Source organism: Oncorhynchus gorbuscha, linkage group LG26 (assembly GCF_021184085.1).
Source record: "Oncorhynchus gorbuscha isolate QuinsamMale2020 ecotype Even-year linkage group LG26, OgorEven_v1.0, whole genome shotgun sequence".
NCBI classification, from domain to species: Eukaryota; Metazoa; Chordata; class Actinopteri; order Salmoniformes; family Salmonidae; genus Oncorhynchus; species Oncorhynchus gorbuscha.
The window spans coordinates 19,162,859-19,190,374 of NC_060198.1; the positions used below are offsets into that span (position 1 = coordinate 19,162,859).

The 27,516-nt window shown below is 44.3% G+C and overlaps 1 protein-coding gene across 3 annotated transcripts in view; it reads right to left on the reverse strand.

Annotated features, from left to right (window-relative positions):
• The window catches only part of LOC124016012 (egl nine homolog 1-like), a 48,711-nt gene that overhangs the window by 9,126 nt on the left and 12,069 nt on the right, over positions 1-27,516 (reverse strand). Inside the window, exons 2-5 of one of the 3 annotated variants that reach the window (XM_046331530.1) lie at positions 17,820-17,939; positions 4,381-4,517; positions 3,874-3,941; positions 2,424-2,479 (exon numbers count right to left, since the gene is read on the reverse strand). In XM_046331530.1, coding sequence (XP_046187486.1) covers positions 2,466-2,479; positions 3,874-3,941; positions 4,381-4,517; positions 17,820-17,939 — 339 coding nt within the window. In that variant the 3' untranslated portion in view covers positions 2,424-2,465. Of the gene's footprint in view, positions 1-2,423; positions 2,480-3,831; positions 3,942-4,380; positions 4,518-17,819; positions 17,940-27,516 lie in introns of those variants that run through there. The other 2 variants (XM_046331528.1, XM_046331529.1) reach the window with 2 other exon arrangements.

Sequence of the window (27,516 nt, forward strand, 5' to 3'; positions counted from 1 at the left end):
GCCGATAGAAATTAGCGAAACCTAAAAAGCGCTGCAACTCGACACGTGACCTTGGAACGGGCCAATCACTGACAGCTTGGACCTTAGCGGAATCCATCTGAATGCCTTCAGCGGAAATAACGGAACCGAGAAAAGTAACGGAGGAGACATGAAAAGAGCACTTCTCAGACTTTACGTAGAGACAATTCTCTAAAAGGCGCTGTAGAACACGTCGAACGTGCTGAACATGAATCTCGAGTAACGGAGAAAAAAATCAGGATATCGTCAAGATAGACAAAAACAAAGATGTTCAGCATGTCTCTCAGAACATCATTAACTAATGCCTGAAAAACAGCTGGCGCATTGGCGAGACCAAACGGCAGAACCCGGTACTCAAAATGCCCTAACGGAGTGTTAAACGCCGTTTTCCACTCGTCCCCCTCTCTGATGCGCACGAGATGGTAAGCGTTACGAAGGTCCAACTTAGTAAAGCACCTGGCTCCCTGCAGAATCTCGAAGGCTGATGACATAAGGGGAAGCGGATAACGATTCTTAACCGTTATGTCATTCAGCCCTCGATAATCCACGCAGGGGCGCAGAGTACCGTCCTTCTTCTTAACAAAAAGAACCCCGCCCCGGCCGGAGAGGAAGAAGGCACTATGGTACCGGCGTCAAGAGACACAGACAAATAATCCTCGAGAGCCTTACGTTCGGGAGCCGACAGAGAGTATAGTCTACCCCGAGGAGGAGTGGTCCCCGGAAGGAGATCAATACTACAATCATACGACCGGTGAGGAGGAAGGGAGTTGGCTCGGGACCGACTGAAGACCGTGCGCAGATCATGATATTCCTCCGGCACTCCTGTCAAATCGCCAGGTTCCTCCTGAGAAGTAGGGACAGAAGAAACGGGAGGGATGGCAGACATTAAACACTTCACATGACAAGAAACGTTCCAGGATAGGATAGAATTACTAGACCAATTAATAGAAGGATTATGACATACTAGCCAGGGATGACCCAAAACAACAGGTGTAAACGGTGAACGAAAAATCAAAAAAGAAATAGTCTCACTGTGGTTACCAGATACTGTGAGGGTTAAAGGTAGTGTCTCAAATCTGATACTGGGAAGATGACTACCATCTAAGGCGAACATGGGCGTAGGCTTCTCTAACTCTCTGAAAGGAATGTCATGTTTCCGAACCCATGCTTCGTCCATGAAACAACCCTCAGCCCCAGAGTCTATCAAGGCACTACATGTAGCACCCGAACCGGTCCAGCGTAGATGGACCGACAAAGTAGTACAGGATTTTGATGGAGAGACTTGAGTAGTTGCGCTCACCTGTAGCCCTCCGCTTACAGATGAGCTCTGGCTTTTACTGGACATGAATTAACAAAATGTCCAGCAACTCCGCAATAGAGGCACAGGCGGTTGGTGATCCTCCGTTCCCTCTCCTTAGTCGAGATGCGAATCCCTCCCAGTTGCATGGGCTCAGACTCTGAGCCAGAGGAGGGAGATGGTTGCGATGCGGAGCAGGGAAACACCGTTGATGCGAGCTCTCTTCCACGAGCCCGGTGACGAAGATCTACCCGTCGTTCTATGCGGATGGCGAGAGCAATCAAAGAGTCCACATCTGAAGGAACCTCCCGGGAGAGAATCTCATCCTTAACCACTGCGTGGAGTCCCTCCAGAAAACGAGCGAGCAGCGCCGGCTCGTTCCACTCACTAGAGGCAGCAAGAGTGCGAAACTCAATAGAATAATCCGTTATGGACCGTTCACCTTGGCATAAGGAAGCCAGGGCCCTAGAAGCCTCCCTACCAAAAACTGAACGGTCAAAAACCCGAATCATCTCCTCTTTAAAGTTCTGGAACTTGTTAGAGCAATCAGCCCTTGCCTCCCAGATAGCTGTGCCCCATTCTCGAGCCCGGCCAGTAAGGAGTGAAATGACGTAAGCAACCCGAGCTCTCTCTCTAGAGTATGTGTTGGGTTGGAGAGAGAACACAATCTCACACTGCGTGAGAAAGGAGCGGCACTCAGTGGGCTGCCCGGAGTAGCAAGGTGGGTTATTAACCCTAGGTTCTGGAGGCTCGGCAGGCCAGGAAGTAACAGGTGGCACGAGACGTAGACTCTGGAACTGTCCAGAGAGGTCGGAAACCTGAGCGGCCAGGTTCTCCACGGCATGGCGAGCAGCAGACAATTCCTGCTCGTGTCTGCCGAGCATGGCTCCTTGGATCTCGACGGCAGTGTAACGAGCGTCTGAAGTCGCTGGGTCCATTCCTTGGTCGGTTCCTTCTGTCATGCAGGTGAAAGAGGACCCAAAAGCGACTTGGCGAAAACAGAGTCTTTAATCCAGTAAAGTAAATACAAACAAAAAACACAACTTTCACTCGAAATGACGAGGACAAACTGGAGACTCGATCTTGAACAGCAGGTGAACAGCAGGTTGCCTCGGGAAGGCACTTGAACCAGACAGACTCAGACACCTGCTCACCACGCAGCATCTGAGGAAAACACGACACGACAGGGCGATACACAAACACAGCACGGTGAATTCTAGACAAGGAACCGACAGGACAGGAACGGAACACAAAGGAAGAAATAGGGACTCTAATCAGGGGAAAGGATCGGGAACAGGTGTGGGAAGACTAAATGATTGATTAGGGGAATAGGAACAGCTGGGAGCAGGAACGGAACGATAGAGAGAAGAGAGAGCGAGAGAGTGAGAGAGGGAGGGGGAGAGAGAGGGATAGAAAGAGGGAAAGAACCTAATAAGACCAGCAGAGGGAAACGAATAGAATGGGAAGCACAGGGACAAGACAAGATAATAAATGACAAAACATGACAGGTCTAGAGTTTTTTTCCCTCTGCTTGCACATTTAACATGCTGATAGAAATTTGCTATAACGGATTTAAGATTCACTGCATTAAAGTCCACGGCCACTAGGATCGCCGCCTCTGGATGAGCGTTTTCCTGTTTGCTTGAGTGCGGTCTTAGTGCCAGCACCGGACTGTGGTGGTATGTAGACAGCTATAGAAAATACAGATGAAAACTCTCTACGTAGTTAGTATGGTCTACAGCTTATCACAACATACTCTACCTCAGGCGAGCAGGACCTTAAGACTTCCTTAGATATCGTGCACCAGCTGTTGTTTACAAATATGCATAAGCCGCCATCCCTTGTCTTACCAGACACCGCTGTTATATCCTCCCGATACAGCGTACTACCAGCCAGCTAGCTGTATGTTGATAATGTCGTCATCCAGCCACGACTCCGTGAAGCATAAGATATTACAGTTTTTAATATCCTGTTGGTAGTTTATTCTTCCTTGTAGGTCATCAATTTTATTTTTGAATGACTGCATGGTAGCTAGTAGAACGGAAAGCAGTGGAGGTTTATTCGATTGCTTATGAATTCTCAGAAGGCAGCCCAACCTCCTTCCTCTTTTTCTCCATCTTCTCTTCACGCAAATGACAGGGATTTGGGCTTGTTTCCAGGAAAGCAGTTTGTCCTTCACGTGGGCTCGTCGGACTTGTTAAAGGAAAAAGCTTCTGCCAGTTCGTGGTGAGTAATCACTGTTCTAATGTCCAGAAGTTATTTTCAGTCATAAGAGACGGTAGCAGCAACATTATGTACAGAATAAGTTTTAAAAATCAGTTACAAACAACACAAAAAAATGAACAAAAAAATATGTTCTTATGAATGTGTCCATATGATGATCACTTTGACCCTGTATTCATAAAGTGTCTTAGTCTCACATTGCTAATCTAGGATCAAGTGCTGATCTACGATCATTTTATCTTATTTCACTTATGATCTAAAAGGCAAAACCGATCCTAGATCAGCACTCTTACTTTGAGATGTTTTATGAATACGTGCCCAGGACTCCATCTTACTTGTTAGATATTTCTCCTTGGCCCGAGCTCGTTCATCGGCATCAAAATACCACACTGTTATGGCATACCTGGACAGCGAGTGAGACAACGGAAACAGAGAGGTCAACTAACATACAATTATTCACATAATAGGTATACCTACTAACACCAACACTACCATTTGTCATGGTCCAACTTTTCTAACAGTATTGAGCATTTTCCAATATATTAAAGCTGGATATTGTTGGTGGTGTTGCTTAATGTGGTAACACTTTACAATAATGTCTGTTCATAGATCATGGCATGCATTAACCTAATGTAAACTATGTCACAATTCAGGCTTCAGCCAAGTTCTCAAAATGGCCTGTGATGGATGCTTTACTTAAATGACATTACAATAAGCAACAAAAAACAGGAGGTTTGGGATTGTGATGGAAGACAAGCAGAAAACCCTGGGTCCAAGGTCAGGAGCATTGACGTTTTCTCTGGGGTCAAAAGGTCAGAGGTCAAGCTAAGAGATCCCCCTACCTGGTGTAGTATGCCGGCTGCACCTCATGGGGGTTCCGCCGGTCCGACCAGAAGAAGAGCAGGCGGTCGAACTTGGGTTCGATGTCGACGAACTGCGCCTTGGCCTCTGGGAAAATCCTCAGGATTCCTCCGTGTTTCTACATGACAATACAAGTCATGTGTGACATCAATACATTATCCAAATAATGAATTCATTCATTCAGAAATTAAGTCCAAATTTAATATAAATGTATTCCCCCTTTTTGATTTGTCAAAGAACATAGAACCAATCCCCTCATAAAACAGCAAAATGTGTGAATAGAAAGAAAAATCACATCGAATAAGAAGCTTTAAAAACATCTACTGTTCTGGGCATCGAAACATAACTTTTTTCAAAATACATTGCTGCAGCAAGGTTCATTGTTAATATGACAAGCTTTCGCAGGGAAACCAAGCACCAAGTTTCATTAGTAATAGCAACTATCATCGAACAATAACTTTTGTAATAAATATTATTTGAAATAGACTACACCTGCTCATCGAACATCTCATTCCAAAATCATGGGCATTAATATGGAATTGGTCCCCCCTTTGATGCTATAACAGCTTTCACTCTTCTGGGAAGGCTTTCCACCAGATGCTGGAACATTGCTGCCGGGACTTGGATCCATTCAGCCATAAGAGCATTAGTGAGGTCGGGCACTGATGTCGGGCGATTAGGCCTGGCTCGGCGTTCCAATTCATCCCAAAGGTGTTCGGAGGGGTTGAGGTCAGGGCTCTGTGCAGGCCAGTCAAGTTCTTCCACACCGATCTCGACAAGCCATTTCTGTATGGACCTCACACAGGGGCATTGTCATGCTGAAACAGGAAAGGGAATTCCCCAAACTGTTGCCACATAGTTGGAAGCACAGAATCGTCTGGAATGTCATTGCATGCTGTAGTAATAAGATTTCCCTTCACTGGAACTAAGGGGCCTAGCCCAAACAATGAAAAACAGCACCAGACAATTATTCCTCCACCACAAAACTTTACAATTGGCACCATGCATTAGGGCATCTGCCAAATCTATATTTGTCCTTGGACTGCCAGATGGTGAAGTGTGATTCATCACTCCAGAGAACGCGTTTCCACTGCTCCAGAGTTCAATGGCGGCGAGCTCTACACCACTCCAGCTGACACTTGGCATTGGTGATCTTAGGCTTGTGTGCGGCTGCTCAGCCATGGAAACCCATTCCATGAAGCTCCCAACAAACAGGTATTGTGCTGACATTGCTTCCAGAGGCAGTTTGGAACTCGGTAGTGAGCGTTGCAACCGAGGGCAGGCGATTTTTACGCGCTACACGCTTCAGCACTCGGCTGTTTCCATTCTGTGAGCTTGTGTGGCCTACCACTTCATGGCTGAGCTTATGTTGCTCCTTAGACTTTTCCACTTCACAATAACAGCACTTACAGTTGACCGGAGGAGCTCTAGCAAGGCAGAAATTTTACAAACTGACTTGTTGGAAAGGTGGCCTCCTATGATGGTGCCACGTTGAAAGTCACTGAGCTCTTCAGTACGGGCCATTCTACTGCCAATGTCGGTCTATGGAAATTGCATGGCTGTGTGCTCAATTTTATACACCTGTTAGCAACATTGTGGCTTAAATAGCTGGATCCACTAATTTGAAGGGGTGTCCACATACTTCTGCCCATGTAGTGTATGACATGACCCTGACTGCATAAAAAAAAGTGATGTGAGGTTTGGGAGCCAAACAGGGCTGTATTTTGATTCAAACCATTTGTACCAGATTCACCTTCAGTTGAAGCTAAATGAGGAAGTATGTGTGTTTGTTGCTATTTACTTCATGCAGATAAGTGTGGTTTGGTCTACACACATGACAAGGAAAACAAACAAGAGGAGCAATCACGTCCACCTCTTCCCAAATGCCCCATACAAAGCTGTTACCATGTGAAGTGTTTCCTGGGAGTTGGGTTAGTGTGAGTTAAGAGGAAAATTTGTTACACCAAGATAACAAACACAATAACACACACGCCAAAATACACATTATGAACAAAGTGGTTCGAGCCCTTAATACTGATTGGCTGACAGCCGTGGTATATCAGACTGTATACCAGGCATGACAAAACATTTATTTTGACTGCTCTAATTACATTGGTAACCAGTTTATAATAGCTATAAGGAACCTCTTGGCTTTGTGATATATGGCCAATATACCACGGCTAAGGGATGTGTCCAGGCACTCTGCGTTGCGTTGTACATAAGAACAGCCCTTGGCTGCGGTATATCGGCCATATATCACACCTCCTCGTAACACACACATCCCAACACATGATCCTGACACACACATACACATAAATGCATGCAAACACACATAGGTACACACAGCAGCACATGCATCCCTACATACACACACACACCCGTTGAAACACGCTACGATAGGAATGTTAAGGGTGCGAAAATGTTAAAAGGAGAATGGCTTTTTCATGTGTGGGGCTACCTTGTTGCAAAAACATGACTCATAACTGCAGGTTTGCGTGAACTGCTTGGGGGCCGGTGTGTGACAGGTATGTGTGAGGGGTGTGTCCATGGGTGGGGTGTGTGTGTGTTTGCATGTGACTACTAGGGGGCCGATGTGTGTGTGCAGTGTGTAAAGAAGACATGAGAGCGGGGTCTGTTGACCTTCAAACATGCATGTTTCCCCCAAGCTTCTCCGGATGATCAAGTTATCCGTTCACCTCCTAAATGAGGCTGGGGAATTATGAAGAACTGGTGGGTATGAGAGAGTACTAACTTGTTCTTAACCCTACATCATAAGTATAAAATAACTTAAAGGGAAAGTATTGCTCTATGGAGTGATTTTAGTGGCAACAGAAATTTAATCTGATCTCAATCATTTTGAAATGATTCAAAATGAATATATTCAGAATCAATTTCTGTTGACTCTAATATCACTCCATAGTGCCGTGTGGATACACTTGCAGTCCCAAAGCATGACAGCATTGAATCCAAGATTGCGTAGCAGTGAGATGTTTTGATTTTTCTTGTCCCGTCCTTTGTATATATAGTTTCTTTCTTCGTATGTATTTTTTATCTAATTTTTCCATCTACGGACTGAACATACTCTCCTGCAACCCGCCTCACCCAATGCCGTATGGATCTGCGATTTTTTTATACTTTAGAACCGTAACCCCCTTCAAGCCAGCCAGCTACTAGCTAGTAGTCAGAAAGCCACTGCTAGTTAGCCATCACTGTTAACAAGGGACATCTGCCAGCTTCAGCCCAGTCAACTCCTGCCAGCCTGCACAACGCGATATCAACCCAGAGCATATCGGACTGCTTTTCTCCACCATATCTCCTGATTCCTACCGCAAGCTCTGAACCTTTACTCTGGATCATCGCAGTTAGCTAGCTGCTATCCGAGTGGCTACTCCTGGCTAACGTCTCTGTCTTGAACCAAGCACCAGTTAGCCTGGAGCTAGCCTCGAATCAAGGCCCGTCTCCCGGCTAGCCGAATAGATCTATCAAGAACTCCTGGGATTCAATTACCTCTTTGGCCAATTGGCCTGGACCCTTTGCTGCCGACACGGAGCCCCGCCAATCCATCACGACTGATCTGCTGACGTAACCGTGCAAGGGGGTTTCAACACGCTTCCCCGTTGTGACATCCCCCTGAGGCCCATCTGCTAGCCCCGGTCTGCTAGCTGTCTGAATCTCTGTGCCTACTCACTGGACCCTATGATTACTTGGCTATACATGCCTCTCCCTAATGTCAATATGCCTTGTCCATTGCCGGTTTGGTTCAGTAATTGTTGTCTTATTTCACTGTAGAGCCTGCAGCCCTGCTCAATATGCCTTAGCTAGCCCTGTTGTTCCACCCCCACACATGCGGTGACAGCACTTTGCTTAAATAGTGCATCTAGAGACATAACCTCTCTCATCGTCACTCAATGCCCAGGCTTACCTCGACTGTATTCACATCCTACCATACCCTTGTCTGTACATTTAGCCATTAATCCATCCTTCCGTGCCCAGAAACTTGCCACCTTTACTCTCTGTTCCGAAGGCACTAGACGACCAGTTCTTTTAGCCTTTAGCCGTACTCTTATACTATTCCACCTCTGTTCCTCTGGTGATGCAGAGGTTAACCCAGGCCCTGCAGCCCCCAGCATCACTCCCATTCCCCAGGAGCTCTCATTTGTTGACTTCTGTAACCGTAAAAGCATTGGTTACATGCAAGTTAACATTAGAAGCCTCCTCCCTTAGTTTGTTTTATTCACTTCTTTAGCACACTCCGCCAACCCGGATATCCTAGCTGTGTCTGAATCCTGGTTTAGGAAGGCCACCAAAAATCCAGAATATACATCCCTAACTATAACATTTTCCAACAAGATAGAACTGACAAAGAGGGCGGAGTTGCAATCTACTGCAGAGATAGCCCGCAGAGTTCTGTCATACTATCCAGGTCTGTGCCCAATCAATTCGAGCTTCTGCTTTTAAAAATCCACCTTTCCAGAAACAAGTCTTTCACCGTTGACGCTTGTTATAGACCCTCTTCAGCCCCCAGCTGTGCCCTGGACACCATATGTGAATTGATTGCCCCTCATCTATCTTCAGAGTTCGTACTGTTAGGCGACCTAAACTGGGATATGCTTAACCGTCCTACAATCTAGGCTAGATTCCCTTAATCTCACACAAATTAGCAATGGAACACACCAGGTACAACCCAAAATCCGTAACCATGGACACCCTTTTAGATATCATCCTGACCAACTTGCTCTCTAAATACACTTCTGCTGTCTTCAACCAGGATCTCAGCGATCACTGCCTCATTTCCTGCGTGTGTATGGGATCCGCGGTCAAACGACCAACCCTCATCACTGTCAAACGCTCCCTAAAACACTTCAGTGAGCAGGCCTTTCTAACCGACCTGGCCCGGGTATCCTGGAAGGATATTGACCTCATCCTGTTAGTAGAGGATGCCTGGTTGCTCTTCAAAAGTGCTTTCCTCTCCATCTTAAATAAGCATGCCCCATTCAAAAAATGTACAACTAAAAACAGATATAGCCCTTGGTTCACCCCAAACTTGACTGGGCTTGACCAGCACAAAAATATCATGTGGCGTTCTACATTAGCATCGAATAGCCCCCACGATATGCAACTCTTCAGGGAAGTCAGGAACCAATATACTCAGTAAGTTAGGAAAGCTAAGGCTAGCTTTTTCAAACAGAAATTTGCCTCTGGCAACACTAATTCCAAAACGTTTTGGGACACTGTAAAGTCCATGGAGAATAAGAGCATCCCCACCCAGCTGCCCACTGCACTAAGGATAGGAAACACTGTCACCACAGATAAATCTACGATAATTGATCATTTCAATAAGCAGTTTACCACGGCCTGCCATGCTTTCCACCTGGCTACCCCTACCCCGGCCAACACCTCAGCACCCCCTGTAGCAAACTTGCCCAACCCCTCTCCCCCATTTCTCCTTCACCCAAATCCAAACAGCTGATGTTCTGAAAGAGTTGCAAAATCTGGATCCCTATAAATCAGCTGGGCTAGACAATCTGGACCCTCTGTTTCTAAAATTATCCGCCGAAAAAGCTGTAACCCCTATTACTAGCCTATTCGTCTGAGATCCCCAAAGATTGGAAAGCTGCCGCGGTCATCCCCCTCTTCACTTTAGACCCAAATTGTTATAAACCTATATCCATCTGCCCTGCCTTTCTAAAGATCTTTGAAAGCAAAGAATCCCACTGTACCTTCTCCACTATGCAATCTGGTTTCCGAGCAAGTAAAACTAAGTGCATGCTCTTCAATCGATTGCTACCTGCACCCTCCCGCCCGACTAGCATCACTACTCTGGACGGTTCTGACCTAGAATATATGGAAAACTACAAATGCCTATGTGTCTGGTTAGACTGCAAACTCTCCTTCCAGACTCACATTAAGCATCTCCAATCCAAACTAAATCTAGAATCGGCTTCCTATTCCTATAACAAAGCCTTCACTCATGCCGCCAAACATTCCCTCGTAAAAGGGGATGTTTTATCTCCCTCTCTAACTTTAAGCATAAGCTGTCAGAGCAGCTTACCGATCACTGTACCTGTACACAGCTAATCTGTAAATAGCACACCTGACTACCTCATCCCAATATTATTACTTACCCTCTTGCTGTTTTGCACCCCAGTATCTCTACTTGCACAGCATCATCTGCACATCTATCACTTCAGTGTTAATGCTAAATTGTAATTATTTTAGTCTCTATGGCCTATTTATTGCCTACCTCCCTACTCTTCTACATTTGCACACACTGTACATAGATTCTTTCTATTTTATTTTGTGTTATTGACTGTACGTTTGTTTTTGTGTAACTCTGTGTTGTTGTTTTTGTCACACTGCTATGCTTTATCTTGGCCAGGTTGCAGTTGTAAATGAGAACTTGTTCTCAACTGGCCTACCTGGTTAAATAAAGGTGAAATAAATAAATACAATTAAAAAAGGGCAAATGATACCTCATGCTTACATGATTGAAAATCAATACCTTTATCACTTTTAGTTTACTCTATGTGATAATAGATTGGCTAACCAAATACTCTCTCTATTCATTGTTTAGGTATTTGTAAATCAGTCGTCTGTACTTTCTTGGTACCTTAACTTGTGTCCTATTGGCAGTTTTCCTTCATAGTAATCCCAACTATGCCTCCAATTTTGTTACCCACTGTCAGCTTATAAAGTTAACTGAAAATGTGGAAGTACCGTAACTTATTTTTAATTTGTACGAGGTAACAATCGGTCTACAACATGGTTTCTACTCTTTGAGGGTGTTTTCACATAGTCCTCTTTAAAGTGAACTGGATAAGATAAATAACTCAGTTATCTTTGTATTCACACTGCCCCTGCCTTTAAAATGAGAACTCAACTACTTTGCCAGTTCACGTCACCTATTCTGTGATCCGAGTCCTCTTTGCATTGAAATTGATATGTTTCGAAAGGAACCAATAACTTTTTCTAACATTCACTCAATGCACTCAGGGTGTTGTCGGACAGTTATCAGACAGCCTACATACATATTGGACGCTAATAGATTGCATTTAGTTAAAAGATTAGATAATACATTTTATCATTTTACTATTAACATGTGCCTTCAGAAAGTATCCACACTCCTTGACATTTTCCACATTTTGTTGTGTTACAAAGTGGGATTAAATTGTGGGATTTAATTGTCATTTTGTGTCAAAGGATCTACACAAAATATTAGAGCTGAGTGTCTTTCTGAGTAAGTCTCTAAGAGGTTTCCACACCTAGATTGTGCAACATTTGCCCATTATTCTTTTCAAAATTCTTAAAGCTCTGTCAAATTGATTGTTGATCATTGCTAGAAAACTATTTGTAGGTATTGCCATAGTTTTTCAAGCAGATTTAAGTCAAAACTGTAACTCGGCCACTCAGGAACATTCCTTGTTTTCGTAAGCAACTCCAGTGTCGATTTGGCCTTGTGTTTAAAGTTATTGTCCTGCTGAAAGGTGAATACATCTTCCAGTGTCTGGGGGAAAGCAGACTGAACCAGGATTTTGCCTGCGCTGAGCTCCATTCCGTTTGTTTTTTATTCTGAAAAACTCCTCAGTCTTTAACGATTACAAGCATACCCATAACATGATGCAGCCACCGCTATGCTCGAAAATATGGAGAGTGGTACTCAGTAACGTGTTGTATTGGATTTTTGATTCAGGACCTAAAGTTTGTTGCAAACAGGATGCTTAAAAAAATGTATTCTGTACAGCTTGTCTTCTTTTCACTCTGTCAATTAGGTTAGTATTGTGGAGTAACTACGATGTTGTTGATCTATCCTCAGTTTTCTCCTATCACAGAAATTAAACTCTGTAACTGTTTTAGTCACCATTGGCCTCATGATGAAATACCTGAGTGGTTTCCTTCCTCTCCTGCAACCTTCCTGGCCTTTATGGTTGAATCTGTGTTTGAAATTCACTAATCGACTGAAGGGACATTACAGATAATTGTATGTGTGGGGTATAGAGATTAGGTATTCATTCAAAAATGTTAAACACTGGGGTTGAATACTTATAGACTCACATGTTAACTTTTCATTTTTTATACATTTGCAAAAATTTTGACAAAATATAATTCCACTTTGAAAAATCTAAATTTAAAACATTTTTAATTCAGGCTGTAACAACAATATGTGTAAAAAATTAAAATAAATAGCAAAATAATAACTGAAGATTAAATCATGCTTTCATTCAAAATTGTACACCCAATGTAGGCTACTGCTCCCTTAAGAGCTAGAATTGATTTTGGACCCTATGTTGTGATTCTCACCAAATATGATGTTGAATAAACAGCTTATGAAGCTCTCTTAGCCTATAGATCACATATTGCAAACAAATAATCTTAACTAAAACATATTATTTGTTAACACAATTATTTTGGTTTTCTGTGCATCCTTGACAATAGCTAATCAATATAAAAAACAGCACTTTTTTGCCAACCTACACCATCTCTCTCTTGTGGCACCAATGTGAGGGCTTATTTAAGGGGAAACTGTGTTGCATTAGCCTAGTGTGGTGCAGGAATAATGACAAGCGAACCTGAGGAGCTCACATTGCCCTAAAAAAGGGAACCGGACCCCTGTAATTCAAGCAACCTCTCGAGATCACGTGGGCTATGGAAAGCTGTTTTAACATGTATTCATATAATTTTTTATATATATCAATAACTCCCAATAGGATTCAATGGAGAAACTGGTGTTTGTGAGTTCCATTTCCCCAGCAGACAAACTTTTTTCCTCCCTGAAAATACTATCCACTGCTGCTCCTCAACAGTGCCAGAAGAGTTGTGCTTAGGCCTACATAATGTGAATATTACTGTAGCAAAAGGGTTAGGGTCACGGCTTCCTGCGCATCTTTGCTGCAACACTCCTAACTTGGAGAAATACACATGCAACCATGTTGCTGTGTCTTCCTGTTGGGAGCATAGAACGTATGTAGCAGCATGCAAATGTGATCCTGCCCACATGAAGGTCATTATCATAGAATTCTTGATATCAAAAAAGGATTTATGATATCAAAAATAATTTACAAATTATACAAATAATAAAACATTTCATATGAATAAAAAATATATTGATATATTGCTATAAAAAGCAATTTTATATCAATAAATATTATGTGGAATATAAAATTAAATTACTAATATAAGAAATTCAATTATTGATATAAAGAAAGACAATTATTGATATAACATTTTTATGTATTTCCATATGGGGGCTCATTTGAGGGGTCTGAGTTCCTTTAGAGTGTTCACACTGCACCAAAAAAATCAAGGGAACCGTACTGAGTTCACAAAAATAGTCTGAAAGGGACCAAGTGTGAAAACACCCCGAGGATCTGCATGGTGTAAATGGCACTAAACACATACTTTCTAATTCGTCCTGCAGTTTGTTTTATAAAGTCTCTTTATCCATAACTGGAGGCACATCTGGGCTTACCCAGGCCTCCTTTTAGAAACTTGATCTGTTAATAATCCTATATTGTAGATGAGTATTTCTTAAAACCTGTTTGTGGAGACCCAAAGGGCTGGACATTTTTGCTTTGGCCTAGCACTACACATGTCATTCCACTAATCAACTCATCATCTAACCTTTGATTAGTGGATTTGTGTAGTGCTAGGGCAAAAACTAAAATGTGCACCCTTTTGGGTCCCAAGGACCAGGATTAACACTGCTGTAGATGGCACAGACCAAGTCATGGTGTAATCTAACATCTTACTATGTGCTCTGAAATAAACTGAACAAAAATATAATTGCAACAAGTGTTGGTCCCATGTTTCATGAGCAGAAACAAAATATCCCAGACATTTTCCATATGCACAAAAAGCTTATTTCTCTCACATTTTGGCACACATGTTCTTACATCGCTGTTATTAGTGAGCATTTCTAATTTGTCAAGATAATCCACCAACCTGACATGCGTGGCATATTAAGAAGCTGAGAAAAGTTGAGAAAAGTGTGTATGGTGTCGTGTGGGCGAGCGGTTTGCAGGCATAAGATTGGGACAACGAAAACAATTGCATTTTATTGATTGCAATTTGAATGCACAGAGATACCGTGACAAGATCCTGAGTCCCATTGTCGTGCCATTCATCCACCGGCATCACCTCATGTTTCAGCACAATAAAGCACGGCCCCAAGTCACAAGGACCTGCACACAATTCCTGGAAGCTGAAAATGTCCCAGTTTTACATGGCCTGCATACTCACCAGCCATGTCACCCATTGAGCATGTTTGGAATGCTCTAGATCGACGTGTACGACAGTGTGTTCCAGCCAATATCCAGCAACTTCGCACAGCCATTGAAGAAGAGTGGGACAACATTCCACATGCCACAATCAACAGCCTGATCAACTCTATGCGAAGGAGATGTGTTGCCCTGCATGAGGGAAAATGTGATCCACTCCCTTTCTTTTAAGGTATCTGTGACCAACAGATGCCTATCTATATTCCCAGTCATGTGAAATCCATAGATTAGGGCCTAATTTATTTATTTCAATTGACAGATTTCCTTATATGAACTGTAACTCAGTAAAATCTTTGAAATTGTTGCATGTTGCGTTTATATTTTTCTTCAGTGTATTAGCAGCTATTAAGACCCAATGGAATTATCTACCTCTTAGTAGAGTTCCTAATGTAGATCATTATAAAACAGGTTGTTTGGATCCTGGATGCTGATTGGTTGATCTGTGGGACAACAACTCCCGCAATATACCATGACGTGTTAATTCCACTGTCCCGCAGCCCAGGCAGGAAATTCATAAACTTAATCTCCCTTGGGGAAAAAATACTATTTGGTTTGCAACAGTTGTCAGCGTCATGTGCAACAATGTATCATTTGATCAATTGACAAATGCGATCTCTCCTGTGCCAGTAGGCTATCTAGCCCAAGAACGAACGTGAACCTAATCATTTACCATGGAAACCGTAAACACCCAGAATTCGATTCCGTCATTAACCAGCGCAGTGTGGGATATGTATTAATATTTATTAAATCCTTATTTATTGAAGTTCTTGTCTCTCATCATCGAATGCTATCTACATGTCAACGATTTGTTTAGCATAGCAACGTCGAATGAATAGAATTAACGACTGGGCCAAAACATGAGAAAATAACTCACGACCAGTTCTTCCATTCGTGTGCCATCAACGGAAAACGTCACTATTAACATCACCAACTAGCCTATTGGATATTTATTAAATCATTATTTATTGAGCTACATGCCAATGATTTGTTTAGCATAGCTATGTTGAATGAATATAATTATTTGAATTAAGGACTGGGTAAAAACATGAGAAAATAACTAAAGACCAGCCAGCTAGGAGAGCAATTTCAGAATACAAAACCACATTTACTTGTAATGAATATTTTTATAAATATGTTGGCAAACATTTTCTAAAAGCAATAATGCCCACATACCCAGAAATTATCATGTGACAACTCCCTCCAAGGGCTGTATCCCGGCCCTTGGCTTCACCTAGGGTCTCAGAACAGCCCTTGACGGGAGCTGTCTGACAATAACTCCCAGTTCTCAGGTATTATTTTTTAAATAATTCCCAACCCCTGGTCCTCAACAGCACACATTTTTGTTGTAGCCCTGGACAAACTCACCTAATTCAACTAATTGAGGGCTTGATGATTAGTTGACAAGTTGAATCAGGTGTGCTTGTCCGGGGGTACTGGATGACGGAAACACTGATGATGCATCTATTGATAGAACCTCAGCTGCTATAAACTTCTCCAGCATTCCTCAAACCATTCCACGGAGACCTCCAGCCATTCCATTTATGTGATATTCCAGAGCTAGCACACCTGATTTAACTCGTCAACTAATCATCAAGCCCTTGATTAGTTGAATCAGGTGTGCTGGTTTAGGGCCACAACAAAATGTTTTGGGTGTCCGATGGTGAGGCATTTGCAAGTTTACTGTCGTGCTCAGTAGGGCACACCATAGGCAAATTAAACAACAGTAAATTAAAATCTGTGTCCTTATTGCAAAAGTTTAGGTAGTTCCTTGTTTCACTCCTTTTTCTCCTTACCGAACATGACCCAGGTAAAATCTCTAAGTGGTCCTAATTACACCAGGCCTGTAGGGCAGTGAGACTGACAGCTTCTCTTCTGTTGAGTCTTACTAGGACCTTGGCTGCAGCCCTACTATACGACCCCACTAGCGGATTCCAAACTGATAATTCCCTATCCCCTTATTCACGTTCATTCTTTCAGATCTGAGAGGAGGGTCAGCAAAGGCAAAGATCAGGGGAAAAGAGAAGGGAGGGCGCTATCGGATTAGAATTAAGGCCCACAATGTCAGAGTGGGAGTGTGAGAGGAGCTGCCTGCCTGTCATCCCAATTCCAGCATAGTTTCCACCTGCAATCACAATGTTCTAGTGGTAGCCCTGGGGTTGGTTCTAGCAGTTACTGCCACTTCCTTTGGTGCATGAATGCCTGTGTGTGTGTGGAATTGTGAGCATTATTTGTGCAATTACATGAAAATGTAATAGCAGTGAGTGCCCACATTAGCTGTAAATTATGCAGACTGTGTCCATTACATGTTTTCCGTCCCAACAGGACTCCAGCCGTGCTTTTGTCATCACTTGTCACACTGTAGCATGTATGGTTGCCATATTAGAACAGATTCACAAGGTGTTGGTGTCCATCAGAGGCTGTCCTTATATGGACACTATACATATGGTATGGAGTCAGTTACCTGACGACTCAAACTGAGTTCTTTCGCTGCTCTATCATTTGCTACACACTTCAGTCAGACTGCCATTGTTAAAGACGTCTGTGGTGACGTCAAAATGAGGGGTGCTTTACAAAACAAAGTCATCAGTGATTGGATCATCTCTAACCAATCAGAGTATCAAAGCCAATGATACATTTTCAAAATGACTTCTGGCTCTGGCCCAACCCACTGGTTTCTGGAGCAAGGAGTTTCAGAAGCCAGGCAATGGAGTCATTGTACAGTATGTGTGGGATTCATCCATAGCGTGTCAGTACCTGTTTAGACACCCCACTTTCCCTCACTTTATCGATCAACACTTCTCCCATCCGCATAAACTGATTTAGTGGGCTGGTTGGTGAACTTTGGAAGTACATCCAGAAACTGACCTCTAAAGGGTGACTGAAGTGTGACTGGCATGGAATTTATTTAACTAGGCAGGTCAGTTAAGAACAAATTCTTATTTACAATGACGGCATGGAATTTATTTAACTAGGCAGGTCAGTTAAGAACAAATTCTTATTTACAATGATGGCATGGAATTAACAAACAAATGGAATTAACAAAGTCAAAATACAAAGCCACAGTGTTGTTCCCAGCAGAGAAAACATTTAAAAAATCAACTAAATATTGGACATAAATTTGCTTTCAGTTCATTGTATTGACATACCTTAGCCTCCCAGTCTTTATTGAGATAGTAAATACACGTTACACATCTCCCATCGCCGTTAGGGTTATCCACATGACGTACATACCCAGTCCCGTTGCCTGGGTAACAGGCCACCATGGCCTGAAAAAGAACATGAGAAGGACATGTTAGGAGGAAATATTTTGGGTAGCCATTTTGACAGTGTTGTAAAAGTTGTCACAAGATAAAAATGCTTCCCAACAGTAGACATACTTTCAACACCTATTTCTGAGATGTCCATTCAAGTCAGCAATAAATTACACCGGTTGAGGATATCATTGCAGATGCAATTCAGTTGCTTGGCTGTTGCTTCCAAATTAATTTTTAAATACATTTTGTGACAATCATTACAATGCGTTTCACAACAAATGATTAACGCATAGCCAATTGGTTAAAGTGACCCCTTTTAACAGGCTATTCTATGTCACTTCAGAATACTTGCCTCCATGAATAGGCTACACTCTGGTAAAGCATATAACAGAACAACATATTTCCTATTATGATATTGTCATGTCATTCAAGAAGTCTCATTGATTCATAATTGATAATACTGCTGTTGAAATTCATATGTGTATAAAACGAATATATAAAATTATTCCCATTCAATGCATGCTAACAAAAAAGAGAATCACAAACAAAAAGGGGAGCTTGTTATTCATAATTGCTGATATGTGAAAGACGAGGCAGAGAGGAGATTGACACGCTTGCTGGGCTGATTTGAAAGGAAAGAGGCTAATTGGAGTAGCCAAGTTGTTTTTGCTGTGTCATCGGTCTGGCCTTTACTTCAAGTGTTTGAAAACAATGATTTATTATGTCGGTCTCTGGGTCACACGCACAAGTTGTTACGTAATAAACTGTGGGTGGGAAGAAGAAAAAAAGCCAGCTGGATTATTTTAATACACAGATACATCCTCTTTATTTATTTATTTTTATAAATGGATACATCCTTTTGGTTCTCGGGTATTGCCATGGGACCGGGCCAAAGTGGAGGGACAAACACACACACACACACACACACACACACACACACACACACACACACACACACACACACACACACACACACACACACACACACACACACACACACACACACACACACACACACACACACACACACACACACACACACACACACACACACACACACATGTATTTTGCTCAGTCATTGGAGATGTATAGTACTTCCAAGGACATAGGCTACAATTGAGTAGTCACAAAGTAGTATATTTTGTCAGACTTTATTTGGATAGTCCCATATAGATGATCTCCATATCAAAAGAGATGGCAAAGTGCTCTGATATAGATTCATTCATTGTTAGGAAAGAGCTTGCAAAAAAGGCATTTCACTGTACTTGTGACAATACAACTTGAAACTTGAAAGTACAGATGGTCAAACAAGGCAACAGTAAACATGTCGTCCCCCATGAATGATGCCGCACCCCCCTTGGTTCAATTAGTGTCATTTTGTAAATCTCTGTGGCAAGATGCATCATTCACCCAAGTTGAATCAAAATCGGGCCAGTGGTGTCTGAGATATCGCATGGGTTAGCTAGACTCATATCCCTGAGCGTGTGTGCCAAATTTCATGTTGTTTTAGGAAAATATTGTGTTGAGAGACTTTTGTCCATAGATGCCATTTTTTTGCATGAGTTGCATTTTAAGTGTTTTTCACAACATTCTAAAGGGTGGAAAATCCCTGGGTTCCTGAGGCAAATTTTAACTAGCTTGTTAAAGCGCCACCATCTGGACAATCAGTGTAATTTTGTAAATGCCGGATCTCTATGGCAAGACACATCATTCACGCACATTTTCATCAAAATCAGTCCAGTGGTGCCTGAGAAATCATGTGTGGCGAACAAACATACTGACGGAAGGGGACTCATTTAATCATGGGGGACAACTATCTGTTGATAAGCAATTGCTTGCTAAGGTTAAGATTAGGGCTAGGGTTAGTGGATAGTTAGTTGAAATGTTGTTGACAGTTATTGAACTGAACATCTACAAATCATATACAAACCACTTATTTTGGACTATCCAAATAAAGTGTTACCGTATATATTTCATATCTAATCACAGAAACAGAAGACATTGATGCTACAAATATGTTACCATTCAATTCCAATGTATACAAACTGACAACACTCTGAATTCGACCTGCTTTCCAAACAATATCCCTGTCAAGTTCCTATAGCAAGTCCTCTTCAATTATGTTCTACAATAATCATAACTATGCTAAACTAATAACAGAATTCCGATAGGTCCTTAGACTGTCAACAAGGGCCAGAGTGTAATTCACCACCCCACAGGACTGTATGATACTATGACATGAGACTGCTTACACTGCCGTTTTCCCCAGATCGCTGGGCTCTCTCTGTATGGGTTTATTTGTGACCTGGAAGGCCTTCTGATCTCTTTTCCATCTGTGGAGGAGGGAGGAGGACGGAGGGGTGAGATGAGCTGAGGGGAGAGGGGGACGGGAGGCTGTTAACCACCAGGATGTTCTGCACGTCTCACGTTCACGCCGCTCTGCCAGGGTCATTTCCAGATGGTGGAAATCCCCTCGTCTTTTTATTTAAGAGAGGCCCGCACGCAAAAGAAAGGAAATCAAAGGGAGGAAAGGGGGTCGGAGGTCACGAAATCGGTCACCGGCGCTCTGGGTCAGGCCTTGAGTCTAACTGGTATAGGCAGTGGTGACCATAGGTGTGTGTGTGTGACAGATGACAGCCCCCACAACCCATTATTTCAACCATTAGTGCTGTGCAAGAGCGATTTCCATCGAGAGAGGGCATGTGAATAGAGAGAAGGGCGGGTGAGGGGGTTGGCAGCCATACCGCCTTCATACAGACAGTGCCCATACTAAACCTGGGGTTGCAAAATTCTGGAAACTTTCAATAACTTCCCTGGTTTTCTAGAAATCCTGTTTGGAGGATTATGGATTTTCTGCTTATTCGCTCCTGAATCTGGGAATCCTCCAACTGAGATTTTGGGAAAACCAGAGAATTGATTCAAAGTTCCAAGAATGTTGCAACCCTACACATACCTTACTATGATACAACAGCAGTCTACAAAATACAAGAAATATCTTATACTGTAAGCACTTAATATGCATAACAAGTCTGTTATGGGGGTTGAGAGTCATTTGGTAACTGTGACCTGAAATTCCTGCTCGTTACATTATTTTCCAGATGTTTAATGAACGCTTTATGTTAACAAAGTTGGTGATCAGTTACATTGTCTTGTCTTGTCATTATGCTTTCCCTTCTGTTCGTTTCCCCCTGCTGGTCTTATTAGGTTCGTTCCCTTTTTCTATCCCTCTCTCTCTCCCTCCCTCTCTCTCCTCTCTCTATCGTTCCGTTCCTGCTCCCAGCTGTTCCTCATTCTCCTACTCACTCATTTAGTCTTTCCACACCTGTTCCCTATCTTGTCCTCTGATTAGAGTCCCTATTTCTCCCCTTGTTTTCCGTTTCTGTCCTGTCGGATCCTTGTATATTGTTCGCCGTGCTGTGTCTTTGTCTCGCCCTGTCGTGTCTTGTTTCCCTCAGATGCTGCGTGTGAGCAGGTGTCTGAGTCTGCTACGGTCGGTGCCTTCCCGAGGCAACCTACAGTTTATGGTCGAGTCTCCAGTCTGTCCTCGTCACTACGAGTGGAATTAGTTTTTTATGTTTTGTTTTCTGCTCCGATTTGTCTAGGAGTATTGCCTATTTCCTTTACTGGAATAAAGACTCTGTTTTCGCCAAGTCACTTTTGGGTCCTCATTCACCTGCATAACAGAAGGATCCGACCAAAGAATGGACCCAGCGACTACAGATGCTCGTAACACTGCCGTCGAGATCCAAGGAGCCATGCTCGGCAGACACGAGCAGGAATTGTCTGCTGCTCGTCATGCCGTGGAGAACCTGGCCGCTCAGGTTTCCGACCTCTCTGGACAGTTCCAGAGTCTTCGTCTCGTGCCACCTGTTACTTCCTGGTCTGCCGAGCCTCCGGAACCTAGGGTTAATAACCCACCTTGTTACTCCGGGCAGCCCACGGAGTGCCGCTCCTTTCTCACCCAGTGTGATATTGTGTTCTCTCTCCAACCCAACACATACTCTAGAGAGAGAGCTCGGGTTGCTTACGTCATATCACTCCTTACTGGCCGGGCTCGAGAGTGGGGCACAGCTATCTGGGAGGCAAGGGCTGATTGTTCTAACAATTACCAGAACTTTAAAGAGGAGATGATTCGGGTTTTTGATCGTTCAGTTTTTGGTAGGGAGGCTTCTAGGGCCCTGGCTTCCCTATGTCAAGGTGATCGATCCATAACGGATTACTCTATAGAGTTTCGCACTCTTGCTGCCTCTAGTGACTGGAACGAGCCGGCGCTGCTCGCTCGTTTTCTGGAGGGACTCCACGCAGAGGTTAAAGATGAGATTCTCTCCCGGGAGGTTCCTTCCAGTGTGGACTCTTTGATTGCTCTCGCCATCCGCATAGAACGACGGGTAGATCTTCGTCACCAAGCTCGTGGAAGAGAGCTCGCGTTAACGGTGTTTCCCCGCTCCGCATCGCAACCATCTCCCTCCTCTGGCTCAGAGACTGAGCCCATGCAGCTGGGAGGTATTCGCATCTCGACTAAGGAGAGGGAACGGAGGATCACCAACCGCCTGTGCCTCTATTGCGGACTTGCTGGACATTTTGTCAATTCATGTCCAGTAAAAGCCAGAGCTCATCAGTAAGCGGAGGGCTACTGGTGAGCGCTACTACTCAGGTCTCTCCATCAAGATCCTGTACTACTATGTCGGTCCATCTACGCTGGACCGGTTCGGGTGCTACATGCAGTGCCTTGATAGACTCTGGGGCTGAGGGTTGTTTTATGGACGAAGTATGGGCTCGGAAACATGACATTCCTTTCAGACAGTTAGAGAAGCCTACGCCCATGTTCGCCTTAGATGGTAGTCATCTCCCCAGTATCAGATATGAGACACTACCTTTAACCCTCACAGTATCTGGTAACCACAGTGAGACTATTTCCTTTTTGATTTTTCGTTCACCTTTTACACCTGTTGTTTTGGGTCATCCCTGGCTAGTATGTCATAATCCTTCTATTAATTGGTCTAGTAATTCTATCCTATCCTGGAACGTTTCTTGTCATGTGAAGTGTTTAATGTCTGCTATCCCTCCCGTTTCTTCTGTCCCCACTTCTCAGGAGGAACCTGGCGATTTGACAGGAGTGCCGGAGGAATATCATGATCTGCGCACGGTCTTCAGTCGGTCCAGAGCCAACTCCCTTCCTCCTCACCGGTCGTATGATTGTAGTATTGATCTCCTTCCGGGGACCACTCCTCCTCGGGGTAGACTATACTCTCTGTCGGCTCCCGAACGTAAGGCTCTCGAGGATTATTTGTCTGTGTCTCTTGACGCCGGCACCGTAGTGCCTTCTTCCTCCCCTGCCGGGGCGGGGTTTTTTTTTGTTAAGAAGAAGGACGGTACTCTGCGCCCCTGCGTGGATTATCGAGGGCTGAATGACATAACGGTTAAGAACCGTTATCCGCTTCCCCTTATGTCATCAGCCTTCGAGATTCTGCAGGGAGCCAGGTTCTTTACTAAGTTGGACCTTCGTAACGCTTACCATCTCGTGCGCATCAGAGAGGGGGACGAGTGGAAAACGGCGTTTAACACTCCGTTAGGGCATTTTGAGTACCGGGTTCTGCCGTTTGGTCTCGCCAATGCACCAGCTGTTTTTCAGGCATTAGTTAATGATGTTCTGAGAGACATGCTGAACATCTTTGTTTTTGTCTACCTTGACGATATCCTGATTTTTTCACCGTCACTCGAGATTCATGTTCAGCACGTTCGACGTGTACTCCAGCGCCTTTTAGAGAATTGTCTCTACGTGAAGGCTGAGAAGTGCTCTTTTCATGTCTCCTCCGTCACTTTTCTTGGTTCTGTTATTTCCGCTGAAGGCATTCAGATGGATCCCGCTAAGGTCCAAGCTGTCAGTGAGTGGCCCGTTCCAAGGTCACGTGTCGAGTTGCAGCGCTTTCTAGGTTTCGCTAATTTCTATCGGCGTTTCATTCGTAATTTCGGTCAAGTTGCTGCCCCTCTCACAGCTCTTACTTCTGTCAAGACGTGTTTTAAGTGGTCCGGTTCCGCCCAGGGAGCTTTTGATCTTCTCAAAGAACGTTTTACGTCCGCTCCTATCCTCGTTACTCCTGACGTCACTAAACAATTCATTGTCGAGGTTGACGCTTCAGAGGTAGGCGTGGGAGCCATTCTATCCCAGCGCTTCCAGTCTGACGATAAGGTTCATCCTTGCGCTTATTTTTCTCATCGCCTGTCGCCATCGGAACGCAACTATGATGTGGGTAACCGCGAACTGCTCGCCATCCGCTTAGCCCTAGGCGAATGGCGACAGTGGTTGGAGGGGGCGACCGTTCCTTTGTCGTTTGGACAGACCATAAGAACCTTGAGTACATCCGTTCTGCCAAACGACTTAATGCACGTCAAGCTCGTTGGGCGTTGTTTTTCGCTCGTTTCGAGTTTGTGATTTCTTACCGTCCGGGTAGTAAGAACACCAAGCCTGATGCCTTATCCCGTCTCTTTAGTTCTTCTGTGGCTTCTACTGATCCGGAGGGGATTCTTCCTTATGGGCGTGTTGTCGGGTTGACAGTCTGGGGAATTGAAAGACAGGTTAAGCAAGCACTCACGCACACTGCGTCGCCGCGCGCTTGTCCTAGTAACCTTCTTTTCGTTCCTGTTTCTACTCGTCTGGCTGTTCTTCAGTGGGCTCACTCTGCCAAGTTAGCTGGTCATCCCGGCGTTCGAGGTACTCTTGCTTCTATTCGCCAGCGCTTTTGGTGGCCTACTCAGGAGCGTGACACGCGCCGTTTCGTGGCTGCTTGTTCGGACTGCGCGCAGACTAAGTCAGGTAACTCTCCTCCTGCCGGTCGTCTCAGACCGCTTCCCATTCCTTCTCGACCATGGTCTCACATCGCCTTAGACTTCATTACCGGTCTGCCTTTGTCTGCGGGGAAGACTGTGATTCTTACGGTTGTCGATAGGTTCTCTAAGGCGGCACATTTCATTCCCCTCGCTAAGCTCCCTTCCGCTAAGGAGACGGCACAAATCATCATCGAGAATGTGTTCAGAATTCATGGCCTCCCGTTAGACGCCGTTTCAGACAGAGGTCCGCAATTCACGTCACAGTTTTGGAGGGAGTTCTGTCGTTTGATTGGTGCGTCCGTCAGTCTCTCTTCTGGGTTTCATCCCCAGTCTAACGGTCAAGCAGAAAGGGCCAATCAGACGATTGGTCGCATACTACGCAGCCTTTCTTTTAGAAACCCTGCGTCTTGGGCAGAACAGCTCCCCTGGGCAGAATACGCTCACAACTCGCTTCCTTCGTCTGCTACCGGGTTATCTCCGTTTCAGAGTAGTCTGGGTTACCAGCCTCCTCTGTTCTCATCCCAGCTTGCCGAGTCCAGCGTTCCCTCCGCTCAAGCGTTTGTCCAACGTTGTGAGCGCACCTGGAGGAGGGTGAGGTCTGCACTTTGCCGTTACAGGGCACAGACTGTGAGAGCCGCCAATAAACGTAGGATTAAGAGTCCTAGGTATTGTTGCGGCCAGAGAGTGTGGCTTTCCACTCGTAACCTTCCCCTTACGACAGCTTCTCGTAAGTTGACTCCGCGGTTCATTGGTCCGTTCCGTGTCTCCCAGGTCGTCAATCCTGTCGCTGTGCGACTGCTTCTTCCACGACATCTTCATCGCGTCCATCCTGTCTTCCATGTCTCCTGTGTCAAGCCCTTTCTTCGCACCCCCGTTCGTCTTCCCTCCCCCCCCCGTCCTTGTCGAGAGCGCTCCTATTTACAAGGTACGTAGGATCATGGACATGCGTTCTCGGGGACGGGGTCACCAATACTTAGTGGATTGGGAGGGTTACGGTCCTGAGTGCTGGACCGTTCGCTGATTGATGATTTCCTCCGTTGCCGCCAGGATTCCTCCTCGAGTGCGCCAGGAGGCGCTCGGTGAGTGGGGGGGTACTGTCATGTTTTGTCTTATATTGTCTTGTCATTATGCTTTCCCTTCTGTTCGTTTCCCCCTGCTGGTCTTATTAGGTTCGTTCCCTTTTTCTATCCCTCTCTCTCTCCCTCCCTCTCTCTCCTCTCTCTATCGTTCCGTTCCTGCTCCCAGCTGTTCCTCATTCTCCTACTCACTCATTTAGTCTTTCCACACCTGTTCCCTATCTTGTCCTCTGATTAGAGTCCCTATTTCTCCCCTTGTTTTCCGTTTCTGTCCTGTCGGATCCTTGTATATTGTTCGCCGTGCTGTGTCTTTGTCTCGCCCTGTCGTGTCTTGTTTCCCTCAGATGCTGCGTGTGAGCAGGTGTCTGAGTCTGCTACGGTCGGTGCCTTCCCGAGGCAACCTACAGTTTATGGTCGAGTCTCCAGTCTGTCCTCGTCACTACGAGTGGAATTAGTTTTTTATGTTTTGTTTTCTGCTCCGATTTGTCTAGGAGTATTGCCTATTTCCTTTACTGGAATAAAGACTCTGTTTTCGCCAAGTCGCTTTTGGGTCCTCATTCACCTGCATAACACGCACTGCTGCAAGCAGATGTGACAAAGCCAATGTTATGGAATAGAAATGTATTGGAGCGAGGTACTCGCTTACTGTAGGCACAATGCATAAATGGGTCACAGCTCTGAACTGTATAAGGCCACATAAATGGAATAGGCTATATTGCACTTGTAGGCATTGCGCGCAATACACTTCAACACTCCAGTCTTGCACACTTGGAGTGAGTGTGTCTGTATCTGAGTGAGTGTATCTGTATCTGAGTGTAAATGTCTGAGTATTCCTGTGTTTGTGTGTCTGAAGGTAAGGATGTCTGTGCATATTTCAGTCTTTCTGTGTAATTGCATGGTTTGAAAATGAGTGTGTGTCTGTGTGAATGCACCTCAGTGAGTGTGTCAATGTGTGCGTGAGAATGGTCTGCTACTCTCTCATCCTGCTCGATCTCTCACACGCGCCACCTCCAGAGTAGGGTTGGGTAGTATCCAGATTTTCATATCGTGATACCATCCTTCTCTCATTCCGGGATATTACCGGCATAGCACACAAGCGAGAGCTAAAAACGCAAGAAAAGCTAATTGGCCTTCTATCACCGGAATGCTAACAACATTAGCACAAAAAAAAATCAAAGACACTGCTAACTGCTAATGAGTGAAAAACAAACAAACTAATTGCAAATGGAAATCGAGCTCATAAAGTTACCGAAAGTCAAGAGAAATTGTGTAATAAGAGAAATAAGAGAAATTGTGCAAATGAACAAAGTTCTGATGCATGCTTTTCTGAAGGAAGAGCAGCATGTGAACACTGAGCAGATGGGAGAAAAACGGAGGGAAGAAAATGCTAATAGGAAGCACAGGGGAAGAAATGTAGCTGTGCAAATAACTCATCCAGAGTTTGACTTCTGGCAGAAAGGCATTATAAGATATCTGGTGAATAACATACAAGCGTAACTTCATCACCTCATGTGCGCCACACAACTGAGACTCGCCGATATACATAGAACGCTATGGACTCACCAGCTCCTGCTGTGCTATTTAAAAATAAACACACGCCCGGCTCATCTGTTCTGGGGAAATATGGTAAGCTTCATAATGTGACAGGTAAAATGAAGAACTCAATCTGCTTTATCTCCTAACAT